Genomic DNA, 22,667 nt, shown 5'->3' on the forward strand with positions numbered 1-22,667 from the left:
AGGGCCAGAGGAGAAGAGGGGGGAGGAGGATCAGGCCCATCCTGTCTTGAGAGTTAGATCTGGGCCAGCAAGTCCAGATCCATCCCTATCCCTGACTCCTGGGCAGGGAGGGAGCAGAAGGGCTCCCAAGGGGTAAGATAAAGAGGGGGAGACCTGAGTCCTGGGATTAGGAGGCCCTTGGAGCCAAGGAGAAAGACCTGTAGACCAGGGTCTGGCCCACAAGATGGCCGAGAGAGAAGGAGAGCAAGCAGTCAGCCACCTCATGGACACATTTCGGGCATCTGGGCCAACAGCTCAGGGTGATTGGGCCAGTTCCTCCCTCCAGGGGGACCTGAGAACCCAGAGGGGCCGTGGCCAGCAGCCCTCCAAGCCCGCGAGGCCTGGGCCTCCTGAATCCCCACCCCGGGTCCAGCGGCTGCTCACTCTCCCCCACAGCCATCTCCAAGTTTTCAGATGGCAGTTTTAGGTTCACAACAAAATTAAGGGAAAGGAAAAGATACAGGTACCCACATGTGCACGGCATCCCCCAGGGTCACACCGGCCGTCAGAGCGCTGCACGCGTTGCGCGGACGACGCTCCAGCGACGGGCTGAGCACCAGAACCCACTGTTGCTAGGCTCGCCCTGGCGCCGGGCGCCCTCCAAGGGCAGGAGACTGCGGCTCATACAGATGGCCTGGGGGGCTACATGGGCTCTGCAGAGCTGCCAGCAGGGAGTTGTGGAGCTCCCCAGAAAGGGTGGGGAGCGGTGGGCACTCAAGGCCACCCACAGGCTCTCGGCTCTCCAGGCCAGTCACTGGGGCAGTGAGGACCTAGCTGAAGACCTAGGGGAGGGCCTGGCTCGAGGCGCTGTGCTGTGGCGGGACTGTTGCTCTCTGGTCCCCTCCGTCGTCTTCATGGTTGCCCTGGGCCAGCTGTTGCGGGCAGTGATGGGGCCCTGGGAGAAGCCCTGGGGCCTCTTGATGGAAACAGTGCAGATCTGGGTTTGGTGAGCTCTGTCGTGGATGAAGAGAGGGTCGTGCCAAATTGCGCCAGGGACAATAAAGCCGCAGACGGGGCGGCAGAGACAGCCAGTGGAGCGTGCCTCTGGGAGGGACCGAGGGCAGGTCGGTAGCGGAGCCCCAAGACCCAGGTGCTCAGGGTACTCTGCTTCGTCTCGCTTGTTGAGCGATGAGTGATAAACCAACACACAAAGGAGAGAAACGAATGCGCCCCAGTCCCTTGGCGGCAACTGTCAAGGGTCACTCAAGGCTAGTGTCCACTGCCAGCATGAGGACCGCCCAGTGTGAAGGTCACACTGACCGTGACGGGGAAGGACGCTGTGGGCCCCGAGCGGGCATCCATGGGGCGCTTGTGCCTGGAGGCCATTGAAAGCAGAGAAAGTGGCCAGACCCAGCCAGTGCCAGAGGTCCTGGTGGGTTTGAAGGACCCTGGTGGCTGTGTCCCCTGGTCGCTTCTGCAAGGCAATTTGCACATGTTGGACATATCATTATTTCCATGTCACTTGAACATTTTTGATGAGACATTTGTGTATGTGTGGAGGGTGGTCCGGCGGCCCTAATCTCAGGGAGCGTGTCGGTTTCTTCCTGGCGCAGGCTCCTCGAGGTGGGGCGTGGCCGCAGCTGTGCCGTCCCCCCTCCCTGCCCCTCGTCCCCACGGTGCCCTCCCCGGGCGCTCACCGTATTCTCTCTTGTCTCGCTGCAGGCTGGTGGTTCGTGAGCACCGCTGAGGAGCAGGGCTGGGTCCCTGCCACCTACCTGGAGGCCCAGAATGGTACTCGGGATGACTCAGAAATCAACACTTCCAAGACTGGGGAAGGTAAGGGCCCTGGCCCTGGGGACAGGGGGGCAGGGAGGCAGTTAGACATCTGGTTGCCTCTGGCCCGAGGAGTGAATCCAGTTCTTCCACTTCTCCCTGGAGCCCTCAGAACCCTGAAAGTGAGTTGAGTGTGTTCTAGCCCCTTCCCTTGGGATTTCATGTCACCGAGGCTCACTTCCTACCCTAGACCTGTTCTTGCTGGCTGCCGTGTGGGGCTAAAATTAGAGGGGAATTTCCTTGGGGTATAAAACTCAGGCTTTGGCAATCTGTGGGCAGATGAGGAGGAACAGTCTCAAGGCTAGACCCCCCAAAGCTCCAAAGCGCCCTCTCGCCCTGAAAGTCCTGGCTCCTCTGGGGCACCCCATGGAGACCTGCCTTTGCCTCCCGCCCCACACTGCATGGCAGGAATGACCCCTAGGGCTGTGCGACGCTCTCCTGCTCAGGCTGTTTGGCTGGCTGAGGGTGCAGATATGGGGGCAGGTCTGTGACTCATTTCCCAGGGTTGAAGGAGCCGGGGGCCAGCTCTGGACCCAGCATCATCTCTGATTAATTCTGATCTGGCGAGATTTTTCTGGGTCTTGTTGCATCTCAACCAGCCTGCCCCTCTCCCCCGCCCCCGCCCCCGCCCCACTGGAAAGCCTGTCTGTGGGCTCAGATATTCCCCAGAGCAGCCTGCCTGAGCCCAGTGAGCTTCAGGCTCTCCCCCTTCTGCCCCCCACCAACCCCCAGTCTTTGCTGCCTGCTCCTAATGACTTCCAAACCTCCCATGTCCTGGCAGCAGGAACATTTGCCTAACGGTCAGTGGGGACGGTCCAAATGGGCATGTCCGAGCGCCAGGGGGATGGAGGCCTGCCACCGGGGCTCAGGCCACTCCAGGCCTGCCTGCCCAGCCCCATTCCATGCAGCCTGGGCCAAAATAAGCAGCACACCCTGCGCCAGCCCCTTATTCATCCTTCCCCTAAATGTCAGCCACTCGGCAGGCGCTTGGAGCCCGCCCTCCCTCCTGTGCAAGCGCTTTTATTTCAGTTCCTTGACCAGGGCTGTGGCCCCTGCAGCATATGTCCATCCACCTGTGACGAATTTCCAGAGCCTGAGCCACGTTCCTTGGGAAGGGCTCAGGGCTTCAGGCCGCGCGCCTGGTCTCGCCCGACTGCTCCCCAAGCCCTGCACCCTGTCTCGTCTCTGGTGCTTCTGTACGTCCACAGCAGTGGAGGGTCTTGGCCCCTCACACTTGTCTCCAGTCACCAGGCCCCACCTCTGCCTCATTGCACACCCCAGGCTGCTCAGCATTCACGGCACCTGGAGCAGACCAACTCTGCGCCTCCCAGAGGCCCCGCCTGGTGTGGAAAGCAGGTGGCCATTCCCGCTTCCCAGAGCAAGCGCTGAGGCTTCGCTCAGCTGCGTGCTTGTCCTCTTAAGCCTCGAGTTCCCGCCAGCCTCCTTGTCTCAGGTCTTTGCTGTGTCTCCACCCCGCTCCCCGTCAAGCACTGGGCTTGTCAGCAATGCCAGGGAAGGGTGTGTGAGGAGCGGGAGCCTCGCCTGGGAAGGCAATGCGGAGAACGAGACCTGGGTGCCAGGTGGATGTGGAAGGACCCAACAGAGTGTTGGCAGGAAGGAACCTGAGAGGCGCGTGGACACACAGTGGTGCTTTGCACAGAAGGAGCAGTAGGCGGTTGTGGAGGACGTGACCTTGACAGCCGTCAGGCAGTCAGTGCAGGTGTGCGTGAGAAAATAGGTTTCACTGCAAGCTCGCTAGGCCCTGACCCACCAGCCCTCCTGGCAACGTTCGGGCAGCTGTGAATTCCACCGTCAAGTCTTGGGCGCCCCTTCCCTGCTCCCCCCAGGGCTCAGGGCTCCGTATCCCAGGCCAGGGGTGCTGTGTCCGCCAGTCTTCTGCGCCTGCAGCCAGGGGCTAGCCCACCCCGCTCCCCTTCCCACCATGCCATCCTGAATCTGGAGCCCTGCAGGAGCCTCACCCCATCAGCCTCCCCAACAGTTCCTGCCTTGTTGCTCTGGAAAGAAAAGAGGGGGTTGGCTGTTTTGGTTGATTTCTGTTATAGACACTGCGGTGTATGTTGTGTTTCTCCTGAAGTGGGGGGTGCTGTGTAGAATACAGAGATGTTAATGCAGGAAGCCTGGGGTGGAGCTGACAGCAATAAGGGCCCAAGAGCAACACGGACCTGGGGCTTTGGTGAACTGACGGGTCAGTCACCTCTCGGAGGTAAAGAAATGGAGGCTGAGAAAGGTGTCGCCCCCGGAGTCCCCAGAGTCAAGAGCAGACCCACGGGCCCAGCCTGTGCTTCTGTACCCCAATGGCCCAAAGCCACAGGGGGCGACCTGACTTCCTTCCAGGGGGCTGGCCTCCCTCCCCGCCCCCATCCAGGCCTCTGTTATTGGCAGGTTGGGGGTTGGGGGGGAGAGGAGGTTGGCAGGAACAACACAGAACCGAGATCCAGGCCCTGGCCCGCGGCTGCTGGACCTGAGTGCTGCTGATGCAAGGCATGTGATTCGGGGTCCCCAGGCTTGTGGCTCCCGCTTCTTAACGGGATAGTGCTGACACGCTGCTTCAGTGCAGCTGCAGTGCCCTTCCAGGGGTGTAAACAGGCCAGGGCTATGGTGGCCCCGGCCTGGACACCAACAGAAGCTCCTCTGTCCCCAGGCAGCACCCAGAGGCCGGCGTCAGCTGCTCGCAGTGACTGTCTGGGGCCTGCCATGAGGCACGACCTGCTCGGCCCCGTCTCCCTTCCAGCCGGCGGGTGGCGTCAACCCGGAGAGGCTGAGGCAGAAGAGGCTTAGAGAGGGACAGCCCCGGGGACAGAGCAGCCTGGCCACGGACCCACACCTCCTGGCCTTTGTCCTGTTCACAAGAGGCGGGTCAGACAGACCACTCTCCTCCTACCAGCAAGAACTGCCAGGAGGCTTGGGCGAGGGCTGGCTCAGGTGTGTCCCTCTCCAGCCCCGGCGGCCTGGCACCCTCCTGCTGCAGTGCTGGGAGGTGGGAGCCAGATGCCCTGCAGTCCAGGGCTGGCGTCCAATCCACTCAGCGGGTGCCTGGCCCCGTAGGAAGCTGGGGCACCTGGAGGAGGGTCACAGCAAACAAAGGGGCCTCGTGCAGGACACTGCCACTGGACCAAAGGGAGAGGCCACGGGGGTGGCAGGTCCTCTGCTGTGAGGAGCCCCGAGGGTAACGGGCTGTGGAGGCGGCGGCAGGGGCCTGTGTCCGCCCGTGTGTGAGTGTGTGTGTGTGTGTGTGTGCACGTGAGTGTGAGGTTGTCTCCACATAGCAGCCTGTGCCCTGGGCTGGCAGACGCAAAGCCTGTGCCCCGCGGACTGAGTCCCACGGATGACAGGTCGCAGGGATGGAGGCAGACCGGGAGCCATAAGAGCCGCGAGCCCCAGGAGAAAGGGGCCCCGGTCTCTCCAGCGTGGGGCTGTCCGCCTGTGGCAGCAGGTTCCCAGCAGGGCTGGAGAGGGAGTGGGGGCAGCAGACAGCGGAGCGCTGGTGCGGTGGCCCTGGCAGTGTCCCTCCTGGGGCTGCAGCGACCGGCCGGGCTGGCGCCCTGAGTCCTTGCCACCTCCCAGGCCCGTGGCGGTTGCCTCTGCTGCCGCTTCCCCCACACGCCCATCATGTCGAATCTGCCCCGTCCAGCGGACGTGGGCCCCGGGGCTCGGTCCCAGACGGTGACCCGGAGAGTGTCCCTGCCCGCCCGCCCTCCGCCCCATCTCATCTCATCCTCATCTCCATTCTCTCTGCCGGTTCCTGTCGGCCGCGTTCCCACCGCCATCCCACAGTGTCCAAGAGACGCAAGGCCCACCTGCGGCGCCTGGATCGCCGGTGGACCCTGGGCGGGATGGTCAACAGGCAGCACAGCCGAGGTGACCGTGGGGCCAGCTTCTCCTCACCCGCAGCTACGCCTCTCACTAACACCTCTCCTCCTCCCTCGGCTCCGGCCTCCCTGCCCCACAGCCCCTTCACCAAGACGTACCTTTCTCTTGCCTCCTGCGGCGGGGGTGGGGGGTGTGGAGGCGGGCACTGGGAATGAGGGTGATGGGGGGGTCATGACTTAGGACTTGGTGGGGGGCCCCGTTTGCCTGGACGCTGCAGGCTGAGCCCATTGAGCGTGCACTCGTCCCACTGGTCTCTGCTCGTTTCTTCCTTCCTCTGAGCAAGCGCTCCTGGCCGGAGCTGTCTTAGCAATTACTTAGGAACAGGAAGGAGGACCGGCCCACAGCCCTCCTCTTTCAGCCAGCTGCTGAGAACTAAAGGGGAGCAAAAGCCAGACCCCTTGCAGGCTCTCACGGCAGCACAGCCAGGGGCCCCAGGTTCTCCAGCACTGGCTTGGCTCGTCAGGGGGGACTGAGCAAAAGGATTCCGGGGGGACCCTCCCCCAGATGGGGAGCTAATACATGTGCTGGTGGAGAGCTGCTAGCCTAGGGGGTCTCCAACATCCAGGAGCTTGGGGTGTGGGCAAGGATAGGGGCAGGTCTCTGAACAAACCCCTAAACATCTCCAGGGCCCCAGGCCAGTGGGTGGCCCAATTCTCCTACCTCCTGGAGAGCTTCCCCGCAGGGACAGCACAGCTGGAAGGGTGGCCTGTCCAGAATAGCGGGGGTGCTCCCTGGCTCGGGCTCCACCCCCAGAGTTGGTCCCTGAACAACTGTAAGCCCATGTTTGGGTATCTGCCTCAGCCCCAGCGGAGGAAGCCTGAACTCCGGGTGGCCGCCGCCCGGACTGGCTGGCTCAGCCCAGAGCCCTGGCTGCGAGCAGCCTCGCCTGTCCTGAGCGTGGAGGGTGTTTGGGCCCCGGAGGCTGAAGCAGGGCAGAGACCCAGGCGTGGGAACAGGCTGAATGGAAAGCACAGACTCCTGAAGCTGGGAGGGGCGACCTGCGTTACTGGGGGGTCAGGCGGGGACGTAGCCCAGAGCCCTGTGGCAGAGGAGCGTAGGACACTGGCCTGAAACCTTCCCCCACCCCCGCCGGCATCTCCTCCCAGCACCGCCACGCACCGGCCCTCCACAGCCGTCTCCACAGCCACCGGACTGGGACACAGACAGCACTGCCCCCCCCCGCCCCCCGTCCTGTGCACACACCACGGCACACACGTCCCTGCGCTCGTGCGCCACGGCGGAGGGTTCCTGGGAGGCCTACAGCCCGGTCCACATGTACGCCACCCCACCCCGCTGTGCTGTAAGTGGGCGCGCCATGCACAGGCTCACGCCGCAGCGCCTCACACCCTGTGCGCTCGAGCAGCGTGTTCACAGTCGCAGGCAGCGATGCGTGTGGACACCGATACCCAACTCAGCACGTCAGCCTGTGGTCACTCCTACATACACAGGAGCAAATGAAAGCCCACCACGTCTCTCCCTGTGTCTCTTCAATAAGAGAGCTAGAGAACACAATCTCCCAGCTCAGCCTCATGGGCTGTTAACTCAGGCAGCCAAGAAACGCTTGCACAAAGTTGGCTGGGAGAAGCTCCAGCCGAGCTGACGAGCTGACGGGGTGGGGAGCAGGCAGTGGGTCATATGTAATGAGACAAGAGGGAGGCAGCGCTTCCCCAGCGCCTCCTTTCCCTCGGCCAGCCAGGCCTTGGACTCAAAAGGCCCTTGCAGTGAGGTTGGGTAAGTTGTGGGGGCCGGGAGGGGAGCTGGGGAGACTGCTGACGGAGGGGAAAGTGTTTGGAAAGAAGAGGCGTCTGTGGTTTGGAAAGTGCAGGGCTCTCCAGCCCCTGCCTCCAGAACCAGAACAGGCCATCCCCCTCCCCCGGCCCCCCACCCATCCAGCAGGCGGCCTGGCCAGCCCTCCCTGGAGCAGGGTTGCCATCAGCCTTTGATGGCCTCAGCCTAGGCCTCCCGAAAGCCCTAGGGTGCCCCTCAGAATCCACGGCCCCCTCGCTCCTCATTCCACTTTCTGGAGACCCCCACCAACCTGAGTGATTCAGCCCCGCACTGAGGCCACTTCCACCTCCAGGCACCCCTCCATGGCCCCCAGGGCATTGTGGTCCGGGTCCAGCAAGGGTCTGGCTCTGCACCTCTCTCAGGAGAGCCTGACCCTGGGCCTGAGACCTGCACGCACATGTCTGTGTGGAGGTCATCCACACCTGAGTCAGCCTGGCGGAAAGCCAAGCCACCTGACAGACAAGTTGGAAGAGCTGGTCGGGCTGCCTTGACCCGCCTGGACTCAGGGTCCTCAGTTCTCACCCTGGAAGCTGCACAGCGACAGGGCAGGACAAGCCTCTGAGCCAGCCAGATCTCTTCTGGGGAGCCCACAAACTCCCAGACATCTGTGTTCTCATCAGCCAGGAGCACGAGCAGAACCCTTTATAGGAAGAGCTCCACTTATTGGGTGAAGCGGAAGTCCTTGGTTCTACCCACTCGGGAGTGCAGGGGAAACAGGCCACCTGCTGGCCCCGGCCACGCAGGCTGGCGCTCAGCCCCGCGCCTGCACCACGGGAGAGGGGTCAGCACCAGTGTGGCATGCGGCAGCGCTGGGCTCCTCTGATCTTCCCAAGAGAAGAGCTGTAGGTTTTCTCCTCAAAAGCGGCTCTGCCTAGGAAAACTCTTAATGATGGCTTCCTGCTCGAACCACAGGCTTTTAAAAATAGTCCAGCTGAACAAAGACAAAATGTGGAGCCCAGGACTTGCCTCTCCCTAACCTCAGAGCTCCAGATCCCCAGGGCCTGGCACTGCCCCTTGGGCCACCGCCCTGGCCAGGAGTCACCACGCCCCACTGGAAAATGGAGTGGGACCAGGGCAGGCAGGAGAGTGGAGGTTGGACTGGAGATCATGGAATTTCTCAAAGGCCCGAGTCAGAATCTGGCTGGCCAGGGTTCCGGGCATCTTGGCAGCGCCCGTGAGCATGGCTGAATTAGAACCAGGACACTGTGAGGAGCATGTCGAGGACGCCGAGGAGGGCTCGCTGGCACAGAGCCTGTGACGAGCACCCCGGGCGCACCCACCCGGCAGCCTTTCAGCTCACCAGCTCCTCCATCCATCCAGCACAGCCCGACGGGCCCCGGATCAGCAGGAAAGAAGGAGCACGAGGGCCTCCTGTTGCAGGGGCAGGGTGGCAGCTGCCCTCAGGTCCAGCTGAGGCGTGGGGGGGGGGGTGTGACAGGGCCAGTCGCCAGAGGATGGCACTAAGCACATACGCATACGGGCTGCCCACTTGGTGCCCAGCTGGGCCCTCTTTCTCTTCCTCGATCATTCACGCCCCTCTTTGGGGCACCTGCTGTGCTGGGCGCCATCTCCGTCCCTGGGGACCACCCCGCCCGAGGGGACAGCAGAGGTTGAGATCACTGGCTCTTCTCCCCACTCTCTGCTGTGTCCTCCATGAGGGCAAGCATGGGGAAGGGTTTCCCCTTCCTGAGGTCCAAGTGGCCCTCAGGTTGCTCCCCACCCAGGAAGCAGGGTGCCTGCTGCGGGCCTGGCAGGTCTAGGTGGAGGTGGACCCCGTCCGATGCAGGAGCCCTGAGCAAGGGCGTGCGCGCTGCCCGGAGACAAGCCCGGGGGAGCCCGGCAAGTCACGCGGCTCAGCTTCTGCACCCCGGCCGCCCCAGCTCTCCCTGGGGCCCACTCGGGGCTCCCTCCCAATGCCAGGGCAGCCCTGCACCGGGTGCGCAGTCACACCTGTGAAGGCAGAGCCAGCAGGTCCCCACGCTGCTGGCCAGCTCAGCATGCTGGCCTCCCAGCCCTGAGGACCACCTGCTGTGCTGCCCTCGGTCCGGTGGCCACTGTCCACTTGGCTGTGGGACCCTCCTCTTATCCAGGGGAACACCCATTCCCCTGCATCCTGGAGAAATTACACCATGAGGTAGTCAGCCTCGTGCTCAGGGAGGCTTCACTGAGGAGTTGCTGTGGAAGCTGCCAGAAGATCAGGCAGGAAGGATTTAAGGTGCTGAGATGCCAGAAGTCCAGGAGAGCAAGTCTGGGAGAGAAAATGGCGTGCATGGAGCCTCCAGGTGTTCTCAGACTTCTCAGACCTCATGAGGGACTGCTCCCCCCAGCCCTGTCTTCAGCTCGGGTTGCTTCTGAGGTGCTAAGACTCTTGGACCCCAGCAGTCTAGCTGCTGTTCTTGGGCTGGGAAGCTGAGAGCCAAGTTTCACTGCTGAGGGCTTGAGTGAGCCGCTGGAGTCCTAGCTGGCTCCCGCTGGGAGCAACTCTGAGGTCTGCTCTTTTCCTCGCCCTTCCCTGGAAAAGCCAGAGGCTACACAGTGCACCTCAGCAACAGGTAGGCAAGGCCAGTCCAGGGAAGCAAAAGGAAGAGACAGGAAGGAGGACCTACACCCCAACTTTGGGTAACTGTTTTCTTGCCTCTCCCACCTCCCACAGAGGAGAAGTATGTCACGGTGCAGCCTTATACCAGCCAAAGCAAGGACGAGATTGGCTTTGAGAAGGGAGTCACCGTGGAGGTGATCCGGAAGAATCTGGAGGGCTGGTGGTACATCAGGTAGGAGCCCCAGCAGAGCAGCAGGATGCCTCTGCCACCCTGGGGCCAGGCACAGACCCTGGCAGCAGAGCAGAGTGGCCAAGGGCACCAGTTGGCAAGACAGCAGTTTTGCACCCCCAGCCTGGGCTGGGCTGCTCCAGGTCTGCAAGCCGAACAGCTCGAGCACAGAGCACTCGTCTTGCAGATTCTCTGGGGCCACACAGAGCTGAACCACGTAGGCAGCAGCAGCGCTGTCTCTTCCTGTATGTCTGCTGACAGGGTCCAGAACATCTGAATTTGGTTTCTGCGTCCAGCCCTGGCTGCCTGGTGTGCTCTGCAGCATGGGCTGCCTGGAGCACCGGCGTCCACAGGCTTCGCTGAGGCCCCGCCTCAGCTGCAGGCTCTGTGCCTGGCTTCCGCGCTCAGGGCTGGCTCACTTGGCTCAAGAGGGTAGAGGTAAGGCTGAGTCCAGGCCTAGCCAGAGCCTCTCCCTACCTCCCCTCCACCAAGACATATCACCCTTGCCACTGAGAACCCCATTTCAGATGGTGAGTAGGGGAACAGGGCACTTTGCTGATGTTCCTAGAAGCAAATGGAACCCTATGGGCTTCGTTCATCTCACCCCTCCAAGCCCTGCTCTGCAGTCCCATCCGCCCCAGGGCAGCGAGGTGGCCTGAGCCCTCCAGAGGGTCCTGCTCACAGCAAGTGTTTCTGGCTCCTGCTGTGATTTGTCTCACAGTCTCTCTTCTCGGCCTATGGCCCATCCCACAAAATGTCCCATATCTCTGGACTCTGGAGACCACCTCCTAACACTACCTACCTGGAACCCCCATGGCAGGAACACAATTGGCCAGTGATGCAGGCACTGATGAAACACTCATGAGTCACAGTCAGGCCACCGCTGTGCTGGACATCTGGGGACCACCCCACTAGAGGGGACAGCCGAGGGGACAGTCAGGCCACTGCTGTGACCCAGACATTGTTCTTTGCTGATGGGGAGGGTGAAGGTCCCTGGCCACATGGTGTTAAACCCTCCCACAGACTGACAGGACATAGCTGTCCCTGCCCCGTGCACATGGGCTGGAGGGCTGAGGCATCCCCCGTTAGTAGGACAGAACTGGGTGCCTGGATGTGTGTTGCCCAAAGCAAGATTTTCTGTCCTAAGCAATGGAAACTAAAGCTGCCCCACAACCCAACAGCCATGTGGCCGTGTGGGGTAAGGCCAGTGGGCTCCCTGGCAGGCTGGCATCCCAGCTCCTGCCTGGAGCTTATCTGCAAGTCTGCTGGGTGTTTATATATTTCTAAAGCCACCTGCTGAGTCCCCCTGAGCTGGCTCTGCTCCTGTCCCAGGACCTCCCCCTTTAGCCAGTGGCCACTTCAACTGCAAAATCCCTTCCCAGAGGCTCCGCCTTCAGAAAGCTGCCAGACGCCCCTTAAATATGTCATTTCCCAGCATTCCAGGCTCAGCGTTGATCCTCATTTCCTGTCTTTCTTCTCCATCCCCTCCCCCACCCCCCCACACACAAACCCTCCCCCTCTCTCCATCCCTCCTTTTCCAGTTTGCTTCCCTCTGGAGTCATTCCATTCTCCAGAGCTGGAAAGCAGATGTGAGCAGAGTTAGACTCAGACACACACAGCCGCTCCTGATTCCCTCGCTGGAATCTAATTTTATCCATGCAACATGAAGAACGCAACAGGTGTTGAGGGGAGCCGTCTGGGCATTACGCAGACCTGCCTATCCCTCGCAGGAGACCCCACTCCTCACCTCTCCACAGCGTTCTAACAGGAGAGAAAGCTTCAGCCGTGGCTGGCTGGCTCATCTTTACCTTTTCTCTGCAGTGCAAGAGCACCAGGTTTAGACCAGAGGCTGCCAACAGCTGCTGTGTGGGCCTCTTCCACTTGGCAGAGCGTCTCGGAGCACTGGCTCATTTGCCCAGTGACTGTACTGGTTGCCGTTGTTGACCCCTGAAATGCTGTGCTTTGGCGTGTTCCTGTTAGGTTGGGGAGGCAGACATCTGCCTTCATCCCGTTTGCTGACTGATGTCTCCCTTCCAGGCCCAGACAAGGGCCACACAGGTGAGCTTAGAGCCACCTGCCTGCAGCGTGAACGTCAGAAGCCCCCACCTGAACTTCCAGCAAAGCTCAAGCGCATTGATAAGCTTCAGCTTCCACAGTTGCTCTCCTCCTCCTGCCGAGTGCCCGAGCACAGGGTCAGCTCCAAGAGACAGGATGGAGGCCGAGAGCAGGGTCAGCTCCGAGAGACAGGACGAGTGACCGAGAGCAGGCTCAGCTCTGAGAGACAGGACCAGTGACCGAGAGCAGGCTCAGCTCTGAGAGACAGGACCAGTGACCGAGAGCAGGGTCAGCTCCGAGAGACAGGACGAGTGCCCGAGCACAGGGTCAGCTCCGAGAGACAGGATGAGTGGCCGGGAGCAGGGTCAGCTCCGAGAGACAGGACGGGGCTGTCGGTCATCTGGCACGGAGCAGCAGTTCCGGAAGCCAGATGTGTCCCAGGGGCAGTCGGGGATACTGCACCCCAGACTCGGGGCATCGGCCAGCCGTTGCAACACCAGGAAGGCAGCTCCCGGTGGGCTTGGTAGAAGCGCAACACGGGGAAGAAAGGGAAAAGCTTGTTTATGGAAGTCACCGCGTCACCGAAAATTAAGTCGGCCCTGTCATTTGCCTTTTACTTTTGTTTAGGGATTTTTGGTTTGTTTTTCCATACCAGAGGTTTTCATTTTATCCAGTTGTGCATTTAGTCTTTTCATTTATGGTTTCAGCTTTTGGAATCCCATCCAGGATTTTCTCAAACCCCAAGATGAGGCAGATCTTTTGATCTGAATTTTTCGTTTTGCTGTAGTGTTAGGCCAGGGTCGTGCCTGTCCTAGATGGATCATCAGTGGCCCCAGATGGCTCATTAAATAGTCCAGCCGCAGCCCACTTCTGTGGACTTCCCCTGCAGCTGCCGGCCTCCCCTGCAGTGACCCACACTTAGCCACTCTGTGCAGACCCTTCCCACTAAGTGCTCCCCACACGTCTGTCCTGGACAAATTCGCAGCTACTCTAGCCCTGCATTTTACCAAAAGGGAAAAAATGAGTTTCAGGGGCAGGTACTGTAGTCCAGAAAATTCCGCGTTGCTCTCCTGTGCTGTCCCTCCCTTTCCAAGCCACCCTTTCTCACGTCTCACCTCTAGATCCTGCTGTACAGATTGCGAGGTGTGGGTTGTGCCGTCTACCCAGTGGGCAACCCACAATGGAAGGAATTTTCTAATGCTGAGATCCCACATTTGCCTGACTGCAGAGAAAGAGAAGCTGTCTCAAGAGGGATCAGGCAAAGAAAGGGAGTATGGGGGAGAGAACCTGGGTGTCTCTTCCCCCGCCCTCAGTTCCACTTGTCTCCAAAGTAGTGAGATTCACAAACCCCTTCCAGAACACAGCGGAGCCTCAGCTGGGTGAGGCCAGATGGGGCCTGGGGCCTGGAAGGAGGCAGTGAAGCCGAGCATGAGCATGCTGACGACGCCCTGTCTGTTCCTCCCCAGATACCTGGGCAAAGAGGGCTGGGCGCCAGCATCCTACCTAAAGAAAGCCAAGGATGAGCTGCCAGCCCGGAAGAAGAACCCGGCAGGCCCAGTGGAGATCATCGGGAACATCATGGAGATCAGCAACCTGCTCAACAAGAAGGTGGCGGGGGACAAGGAGACCCCGCCGGCCGAGGGCTCCGAGGCCCCGGTCGCCAAGAGGGAAATTAGCCTGCCCATCCTCTGCAACGCCTCCAACGGCAGTGCCCTGGGGGCCCCCGAGAGGACCGGCTCCAAGTTGGCCCAGGGCTCCCCAGCTGTGGCCAGGATTGCCCCTCAAAGGGCCCAGATCAGTAAGCGCCTCACCTAGCCCCGGACCCTGGTTGCAAAGCTCTTTTTCCAGTTGGCAAGAGGTGCAAGGAAAGCCATAAGGTGTGCAGGGCCCCATCTTCTTCCTGAGATAGACTGACCCCTGCCGCTGGAACTGTTGTCTCAAGCGAACCCCAGAATGCACAGAGCAGTTCCTCCCAGATCCTCCACTGGAGCTCAGTTACTTGAATGTAGGTGCTGGGAGCATTTCCTCCTTCCCTGGAGCCAGGAGTGGCTGCTCTGCAGATAAGTGGGGTTCCCCAGGCTGGGGCCCTTCTGGCAGGGCTGCTCTCTGGGGGACAGGGGAGGTACAGGGGTGAGGTATGCCTTCCTGGGCCTTCCTCTCACGCCCCACCCCCGTCACTTTCCACATTCCTGGAAGCTAAAAGGATTGGAGGGGGTGGCTTTTCCTCTCTCCACAGTTTTAAGGGACATTCTTCAGGAATCTCCTTTATTTTACAGAAGAAACCCAGAGCTCAGCCACCCTCCAAATCTCTGCACCCCAGGTCACTAATGCCTCCAGTGGAGGGGTAAAGTGTCTGTGGGAAGGGAGTGTTTGCACCCAGCTAGCCTTCGAGTCTGCTGGGAAACTGAACTTAACTGAAGTTAAGTTAGTAGTAAGCAAAAGACACACAATTTCTGCACCTCTGAAAATCTCATCAAGCTGTCTACCCTTTCGTCTGAGAAATGCCACCGTCCCCACTTTGAAACAGGCACCATGTTAGAGGACTCGCGGGCCCCTGGCAGTGCAGCCGAGAAACCTAAAGGTCTGCGGTTTCCAACTAGGCCCACAGTGGCTGGAGCTGGGGCCCTTCCTCAAGGTGGGGTGAAAGCACGGACTGCCAGGATCAGGAGGTAGTCACCCCAGGGAAGGGAGCAGAAGCATGGGACTTTCGGGCCAGGAGTTCTGAAGCCTTATTTCTTCTAGGCTCCCCAAACCTAAGGACGAGACCTCCCCCTCGGAGAGAATCCAGCCTGGTATGTGTGTGCACTTTTGTTTCTTTTCTGGGGGTACACTGTAGCAGTCCCCCTTAGTTGAAGTCTGTTCTTCCAGAGGTTTCCCAGGGCCCCCCAGAGGCCTCCAGCTTTGTCAAGCCGAGAACAAAGGGAAGCTGCAGGTCCCAGCCTTTCTGGGGGCCTGGCTGGATAGAATGTCAGCGAAGACTCACTGCAGTCCAAAGCAAAACAAATTCACCCTGGCCACTGCGCTGGCAGACATAAACATTTAGACTGACCGGCAAGCGTGTCCGGCCAGGGCATTGCGGGGGGCTGCAAGTAGGACTGCTGTCCAGGGACCCTGGAAGCCTCTCAGCTTTGCTTTCCCTGCTTGGGACCGAGATGGATGAGGCGCTACCACGGCCCGGAGGCAGAGGGTAGACTGTGTCCTCCAGGAAGCGGGTGAGTGGCAGGAACTGGCTTATGCTTCAGCTTAACGAGTCTGTTGCCGGGGTCCCTGGCTCTGTGGGTGGGCTGGCTGGCAGCGCTGCCATCAGGATGATAGGGCTGGGGCGGCAGTGAAGGGCTGGCAGGCTGAGGGCCCTAGGAAGCCTGGGCCTTTCAGCCTGCTAGGCGTGACTCCATCTTCCACCCCTTCCACTCACTTAAAAACAGCGAGATCCTGGCAAGTTATTTGAACACCCCCTCCCTCACCTGTGAGATGGGGACAGACCCCGCTGTCTCCTAGGCCTGTTGGAAGCAGCAACTGAAATATGTGGAGACGGCTTCCTCTGTCAACGGAAGCCGTTGGAAGGACTACCAGTTTGTGTGGGGGAGGAGACTTCTGTTGTCACATCTGGGCTTGCACCAGGGCTATTGCGCCCGGTGACATCTGCCCTGGGGCGAGACCAGCAGCAGGCCCTGGGAGAGCCGGATTTGGGCCCTGGAGCTGAGACCGTCCTCGCCCCGGCTGTCAGGCCCAATGGAGCTGTCTCTCAGAGGGGGCTCATAGCTTACATGATTCTCCTTTGCCCTCATCTCTTTTAGCCCCAGATCATTATTTTGAAGCAGACTTAATTTGGCAAAAGTGGACTGATTTTCCTTCTACACTTACCCAGTGCTGGCATGACTTGCTGCTTTCAGTTAGGCCTGGCTGAATCCCACCTGGCCCAGGCCACATCTGCTCAGGTGGATGACTGCAGGCCCAAGGCAGGGCAAGGGGCTGAGTCATGTGTGGTCCCTGAAAACAGCTTCCCTGCCTTTTGCTTACTCTGAGCCGGGCCACTCTGCTGTGACAGGCCAGAGCAGGACATGCTGGGCCTTGAAGGACAGGAAAGTTCATAGAAGCAAGAGTGTTTCCGGAGGAGTATTCAGCTTCAGCTTCTACAGAGCAGCCAGGCCAGCCCAGAAGTCTGTGCACTGTCTCAGCCCTTCATGACCCCGTTCCTAGTTCCACTTTATAGATGAGGAAACAGGCTCATGAGGGTCAGGGTCACTACCGAAGGCCATGCGTCTGGAGAACTGCTGAGCTGGGGTTGGAGCCCACGTGTGCCCAGCTGAAAGGCAGATGTCTTTGGAGATCTTCCTAACCACCCCCTCATTCACACCACATTTTTAAAAATGTTTTAGCTCCTTTGTGCAATACCAGCACACATACTAGAAACAGTGGGAGGCAGGAAGTCTAATTTGGCCTGGAACGAGACCTCAGTGAAGCTTGTAAGGGCAATGGTTGTCTTTCTGGTCCACTATTGGGTGCCCGGTGCCTCTGACCACTGTTGCTGCCCACTAGACACATGCAAAAACATCTTTGTAAAATAAATGATGGTCCTCCCGGGTGGCACAAAGGGTCAAAGCACAGCACTAGGAAGCTATCCGCAGTCACTGCAGCGTAAGTTCGATCCCTGGCCAGGGAGCTGATCCACATGGCACAACAGACCTCTCCTGTCTCCCCGCTGCTGCCCTCAGCAGTATATGTAAATACATCTGCCTATTCTGCTCCCCACTCTGTCTCTAGCGAATCCTCTCACCCCCACACCTCTCACCTGTACCCCGGTTCTATATGCATAAATAAATAAATCACAGGCAGGGCTGCCGCTGCATTCTACACAGCCTTAAATACCACACTTAGTCACTGATGTGCTTGTGTAAACAACACTTAGGTGCCCAGCACAGCCCCCAGAGCACAGGACCCCGAGTTTTCTTCACAGCTTGCCTCGCCATTTACCATCATCAGCATGACCCACCAGAGGCTTTGCTCACCCAACCTGTGCGTCCGGACACTCCCACCCCACCCAAAGGGCTCTGCCTCCACACACCTCTCACATCACACCTGCCCCTAAATGGCAGCGGGCACAGGTTTTGTTACAGTGATCTCCCTGCCTTTTAAGTTTTATTTTGGGACTTGCTGAGACATCTGAAAACCAAACTTCCAGAGAGTAAAGGGTGGAAATTGTGTTATCGGATGGTCATTTGGACAACTCAGGTCTCAGATGAATGAGGTATTGCTCGAAAGCTTGGTCAGGAGAGCAGCCTCTGGGGAGGCGCTGAGACTCAGGTAGTAGGTAGGTGCTTCCCCTGTGAGCTGCCCTCAGCAGCGCCTTACTCCCCTCCCCCCAGTGTGATTCTACCACACTGAGCTGTTCTCTGCCCTAGGGGTTCCAGCTGCCCAAGCCTCCAGAGCCCCCTTCTGTTGAGGTGGAGTACTACACCATTGCCGAGTTCCAGTCGTGCATTTCTGATGGGATCAGCTTTCGGGGCGGACAGAAAGCAGAGGTGAGCCTTCCAGCGCAGGGCGAGGGTAGAAGACCTACACATTCCCCACTTATGTCCTGCTGGCAACACTCCTGAGAGGCAGGTAAAGGTGCGAAACAAGACGCGCGGTGAGGAGCATAGCGCTGCCACAGTCAGGACTGGAGCCGGACGGCATCTTCACTCAGTGCCGCCCTCATGGCGCAGTCCCCAAGCGGGGTGCAGGGCCTAGAGGGGTCTGAAACTAAGGGCGTCTGTGGTCAAATGCGTTCGGAAGACAGTGAGTTACACAAAATCCAACCGGTTCTGTTGTTTTCACTGCAGAACTTGTCAGCCTGTGATATGGGGGTGAGACTGCTTATTGGGGAGAGGCCAGGCCCTCTCGCACAGGGGCTCCTGAACACCAGGATTTGGAAGAGCCAAATCTAGAGGAAGTGCCGCTATTGAGAGAATATAGTCCAGCACGTCCTGGAAGGTTCTGGAGGTCCTGGGGACCAGGTCCTGGCCTCTCTCACCACAGTCACCTCTGGTACTTGACCCAGTCACTTCTGGCAAGCTCTGATGATTTCTGCAAGACGGGATCCTAGCATGAGTGGCCGTGTCTTCGCATTTGTGAAATTCTACTTTGTAGCCAAAACTGAACATGGCATTTGAGGCACAGAGAAGGTCTGTTACTGATCATTTCTCTTGGTAGCTCTGTGTAGTAATGGAGTTAAAGCCCCCTAATGCTTATAAAACTGTCAGAAGATCAGTTGAGTGTTCTGTGCTTACTGGTGATACCCTTAGTGTAAGTGTTTTCATTCACAGATCTGGAACCCCCAACCAAATTTTCACAAGATCCTCCAGTGGTGTCCCACAATCCAAAACTACCTCCCCTTTTGTTCCCCAGTTCAAATGAACCCCAACACAACCAGCAACCTTGAGCCAGTCTCAAGTAACAGTTGAGAATAAGAAGCTCCTTGAACTGGTTTTATAGCGACATGAAATGGCTCTGAGTCCCTCACCCTTTCACAGGAAGTCATTCAACCCAAAGAAATCTCTTTAGCTAGGGGGTTTCAGTTGGATTCCACATGCAGTAAAGTAACCACGGGGGAGTAGGGGGAACCAGACAGGTGCTCTGACCCACCTGTGCTGCTCACCTACATCTCCCCATTCTCTTCTAACCAAAGAGACCCCTTCCAGAGTCGCCAAGGGAGGCCCTCGCAACGATGTAGCTGGGAGGAGGCAGAGTGGTGGAATAGCCGTTTTATAATACGTGTGGGTTGGTGTCCTTGGGGACTAGGAACAGTGCATTAAGAGCAGTGGCCAAGGAGCAGAAGCAGGGTCTGCAGGGGAGGCCCATCCAGCCAGGGTGTTGACGGTGCTGACGGAGGATGCGAGGAGAGGGTCTTGGAGGACAGGAATGTGTCCTCCCACCCCCCCACCACCAACTAGATGACAGAGACCTGGGTTTGAACTGGCCACCACTTACTAGCCGTGGGCTCGGTTTGCTCACCTGTGAAGTGGAGTGCCCTCAGAGCCAAGGGGGAAGTTCCTGGCCCGCACATAGTGGGGTCCAGCGGTCATCCCAACTCACCGGGCTGCCCTCCCCTTTCCCTAGGTTATCGATAAGAACTCAGGAGGCTGGTGGTACGTGCAGATCGGTGAGAAGGAGGGCTGGGCCCCTGCATCCTACATCGATAAGCGCAAGAAGCCCAACCTGAGCCGCCGAACGAGCACACTGACCCGGCCCAAGGTGCCCCCGCCGGCCCCCCCCAGCAAACCCAAGGAAGCTGAGGAGGTGCCGGCGGGTACAAGTGAGAGCCAGGACTCCCCCCTGAAGCTCAAGTATGAGGAGCCCGAGTATGACATCCCGGCCTTTGGCTTCGACTCGGAGCCAGAGCTGAGTGAGGAGCCAACAGAGGACAGCGGCTCTGGGGAGAGGCGGCCCACCCAGCCCCACAGGCCCTCACCTGCCTCTTCGCTGCAGCGGGCCCACTTCAGGGTGGGCGGGTCTTCCGAGGACGTGGCCCTGGAAGAGGAGACCATCTACGAGAATGAGGGCTTCCTGCCGTGTGCAGAGGACGCCCTGTCAGCCAGGCGCTCCTCCCGGGACAGTGACTCCCCTGGGGGCTCCCCGCTGTCCCTCGCTAGGAAAAACTCCCCCAAACCAGGCTCCCCCAAATCTTCCTCCCTTCTAAAGCTCAAGGCGGAGAAGAATGCCCAGGCAGACCTGGGGAAGAACCACTCCTCGGCGTCCTTCTCCTCGTCCATCACCATTAACACCACCTGCTCCTCTTCCTCCTCCTCCTCCTCCTCCCTGTCCAAGAACAGTGGTGACCTGAAACCCCGTTCTGCCTCGGACGCTGGCATCCGCGGCACTCCCAAGGTTGGGGTGAAAAGGGACGCTGACCTGAAGGCCGGACTGAGCTCCTGCACCCGGGCCAAGCCTTCGGTCCGGCCCAAGCCATTTCTGAACCGAGCAGAGTCCCAGAGTCAAGACAAGATGGACATCAGCACTTTACGGCGCCAGCTGAGACCCACGGGCCAGCTGCGGGGCGGGCTCAAGGGCTCCAAGAGCGAGGACTCCGAGTTGCCCCCCGAGACGGCCTCTGAGGGTCAAAGTGAAGGGTCCAGGAGGGGCTCCGCCGACCTCATCGCCCTCCCAGCCGCCACACCCCCGTGTCCCACCCAGAAGGGCCGGGAAGGGCAGGCCACCACCTACCTGACGTGCAGCGCCTACCAGAAGGTCCAGGACTCGGAGATCAGCTTCCCCGAGGGCGTGGAGGTGCAGGTGCTGGAGAAGCTGGAGAGCGGCTGGTGGTACGTGAGATTCGGGGAACTGGAGGGCTGGGCCCCCTCCCACTACTTGGTGCTGGGTGAGAACGAGCAGCCTGACGCCTCTGGCAAAGAGGCGGTAACCGCCAAGAGCAAGCAAAACGAGGGCAAGTCTGACAGCCTGGAAAAGATTGAGAAGCGGGTCCAAGCGCTCAACACCGTCAACCAGAGCAAGAGGGCGACGCCGCCCATCCCCTCCAAGCCCCCCGGGGGCTTCGGCAAGACCTCGGGTGCTGGCGCAGTGAAGATGAGGAATGGCGTGCGCCAGGTGGCAGTGAGGCCCCAGTCCGTGTTCGTGTCCACGCCCCCCAAGGACAACAACCTGTCCTGCGCCCTGCGGAGGAACGAGTCTCTCACGGCCACAGACGGGCTCCGAGGCGTCCGCCGGAACTCCTCCTTCAGCACTGCGCGCTCCGCGGCCGCCGAGGCCAAGGGCCGCCTCCCCGAACGGGCCGCCAGTCAGGGCTCCGAAGCCCCCCGGCAGCCCACCCAGCGCAACGGCATCCCCGTGTCCCCTGTGCGCCCCAAGCCCATCGAGAAGTCCCAGTTCATCCACAACAACCTCAAAGACGTGTATGTCTCGATCGCAGACTATGAGGGAGATGAGGAGACGGCGGGCTTCCAGGAGGGGGTGTCCATGGAGGTCCTGGAGAAGAACCCCAACGGCTGGTGGTATTGCCAGATCCTCGATGGGGTGAAGCCCTTTAAAGGTTGGGTACCCTCCAACTACCTTGAGAAAAAGAACTAGCAGAGGGCATGGGTCCTTCTAGCCTCCATGTGGATGAGTAGTGAGCTGAAGACAAAAGGGAAAGGGGAGGGGGGAGGGGGGTGGGGGGAGACCAACCTTAAACCCTGCAGAATATGTGTCCTCAGATGCCCCCTCCAGTCTGTCCCCCGGAGGGAAGGTAGGATCTGGAGGGGACACACCTCATCAGGGATGGGCAGGGGGGCCCCAGGCCTGGGACCAGAGGCCCGTGTACACTCTGATGACTTTGCACATGGAGCCATCTGGGAGAGGCCACGTGAGCCACCCCAGCTGCGCCTGGGCTGCGGATCTGGAAAGGATGTGGCCGTGGGGACCTGGCCAGTTTCTGCTACCAGCGTCTTGCCCCGAGGTAGCCCTTGACATCCTGAGCTGCACTTGGGATGGTGCTGGTATCTCAGGAGCCACCATGCCCACGGGGTGCGTTGGGTGCGTTGGGAGACAGCGCCGAGTCTGGCGTTTGGAGGCAGCTCCCGGGAGCGCAGCCTGTCCCTGGGCCAGGCCACTGTCTCTGCCTGTTTGTTGAAGTCAAAGCAGTTCTGCGAGTACCAGCAACAACCCCGAGCTGTCACCACCCTGACCTTGACAGAGCCTGCCCACCCTGGGGAGGACCACCAGCCCTGGCGTTCGCCGAGGGTAGCAGCAAAGCCGTCGGGCTCTTCAGTCTGCACAGACTTTATTTGGATATTTCTGGGGAGAGGAGTTTTCCTTTGCATGTTTTCGAGGAGGTTTATTGATTTGGGGTGTCTGTTGAGCCTCAGGTTTCGGTGTTATTTTAGGAATTGGTTGGGGGCCTAAGGGCGGTCAGCCTCACAGGAACGGGATTGGTAGAGGACGGGCTCTTCTGTCCTACTCTGGTGGGGAGGTGGTTTGTTTTATGTTTCACGGTTTTCCTTTCCACAAGCCAAAGTCGTTTTGTTTGCTTTCCACTGTGTGGGCAGTAGCGAGCGTTCCGCTTGCTGGAGGGGCTGGGGCTGCGGAAGCCCCAGAGCCCACAGTGGCGAAGCAGACACTGTCTTGGAGTTCTCGGTGGGCAGCCCTCTCCCCAGGAGGGAGGAGGGTTTGTTCCAGAGAGAAGACGGCTCCCTCTGCCCATCAACAGCCTTCTACGTTAAGTTCTCCCACCCATGCAGGATCGCAAACTTTGTATGTAAACTGTGGAGAAGCAGCCATTGCCCCAACCCTGGGCTCTGGGGACCCCAACTGGGCCCCCTGGGGCCAGACTGGAGCACCAGCCGCCCCCTACAGGACTACAAGCAATGCCACAGGTGCCCA

General features: G+C 59.8%; 1 protein-coding gene across 2 annotated transcripts in view; it reads left to right on the forward strand.

Annotated features, from left to right (window-relative positions):
- SH3PXD2A (SH3 and PX domains 2A) overlaps positions 1-21,455 on the forward strand; it is a 193,514-nt gene extending 172,059 nt beyond the window's left edge. For both annotated transcript variants that reach the window (XM_012723673.1, XM_012723674.1), the window contains 7 exons: positions 1,702-1,815; positions 5,608-5,691; positions 10,145-10,262; positions 13,781-14,112; positions 15,057-15,106; positions 17,717-17,836; positions 19,413-21,455. In XM_012723673.1, coding sequence (XP_012579127.1) covers positions 1,702-1,815; positions 5,608-5,691; positions 10,145-10,262; positions 13,781-14,112; positions 15,057-15,106; positions 17,717-17,836; positions 19,413-21,377 — 2,783 coding nt within the window. In that variant the 3' untranslated portion in view covers positions 21,378-21,455. The remainder of the gene's footprint in view (positions 1-1,701; positions 1,816-5,607; positions 5,692-10,144; positions 10,263-13,780; positions 14,113-15,056; positions 15,107-17,716; positions 17,837-19,412) is intronic.
- Positions 21,456-22,667: the final 1,212 nt, after the last annotated feature.

The sequence above is a fragment of the Condylura cristata genome, unplaced genomic scaffold, assembly GCF_000260355.1.
Source record: "Condylura cristata isolate star-nosed mole 26May11 unplaced genomic scaffold, ConCri1.0 scaffold00011, whole genome shotgun sequence".
Classification (NCBI taxonomy): domain Eukaryota; kingdom Metazoa; phylum Chordata; class Mammalia; order Eulipotyphla; family Talpidae; genus Condylura; species Condylura cristata.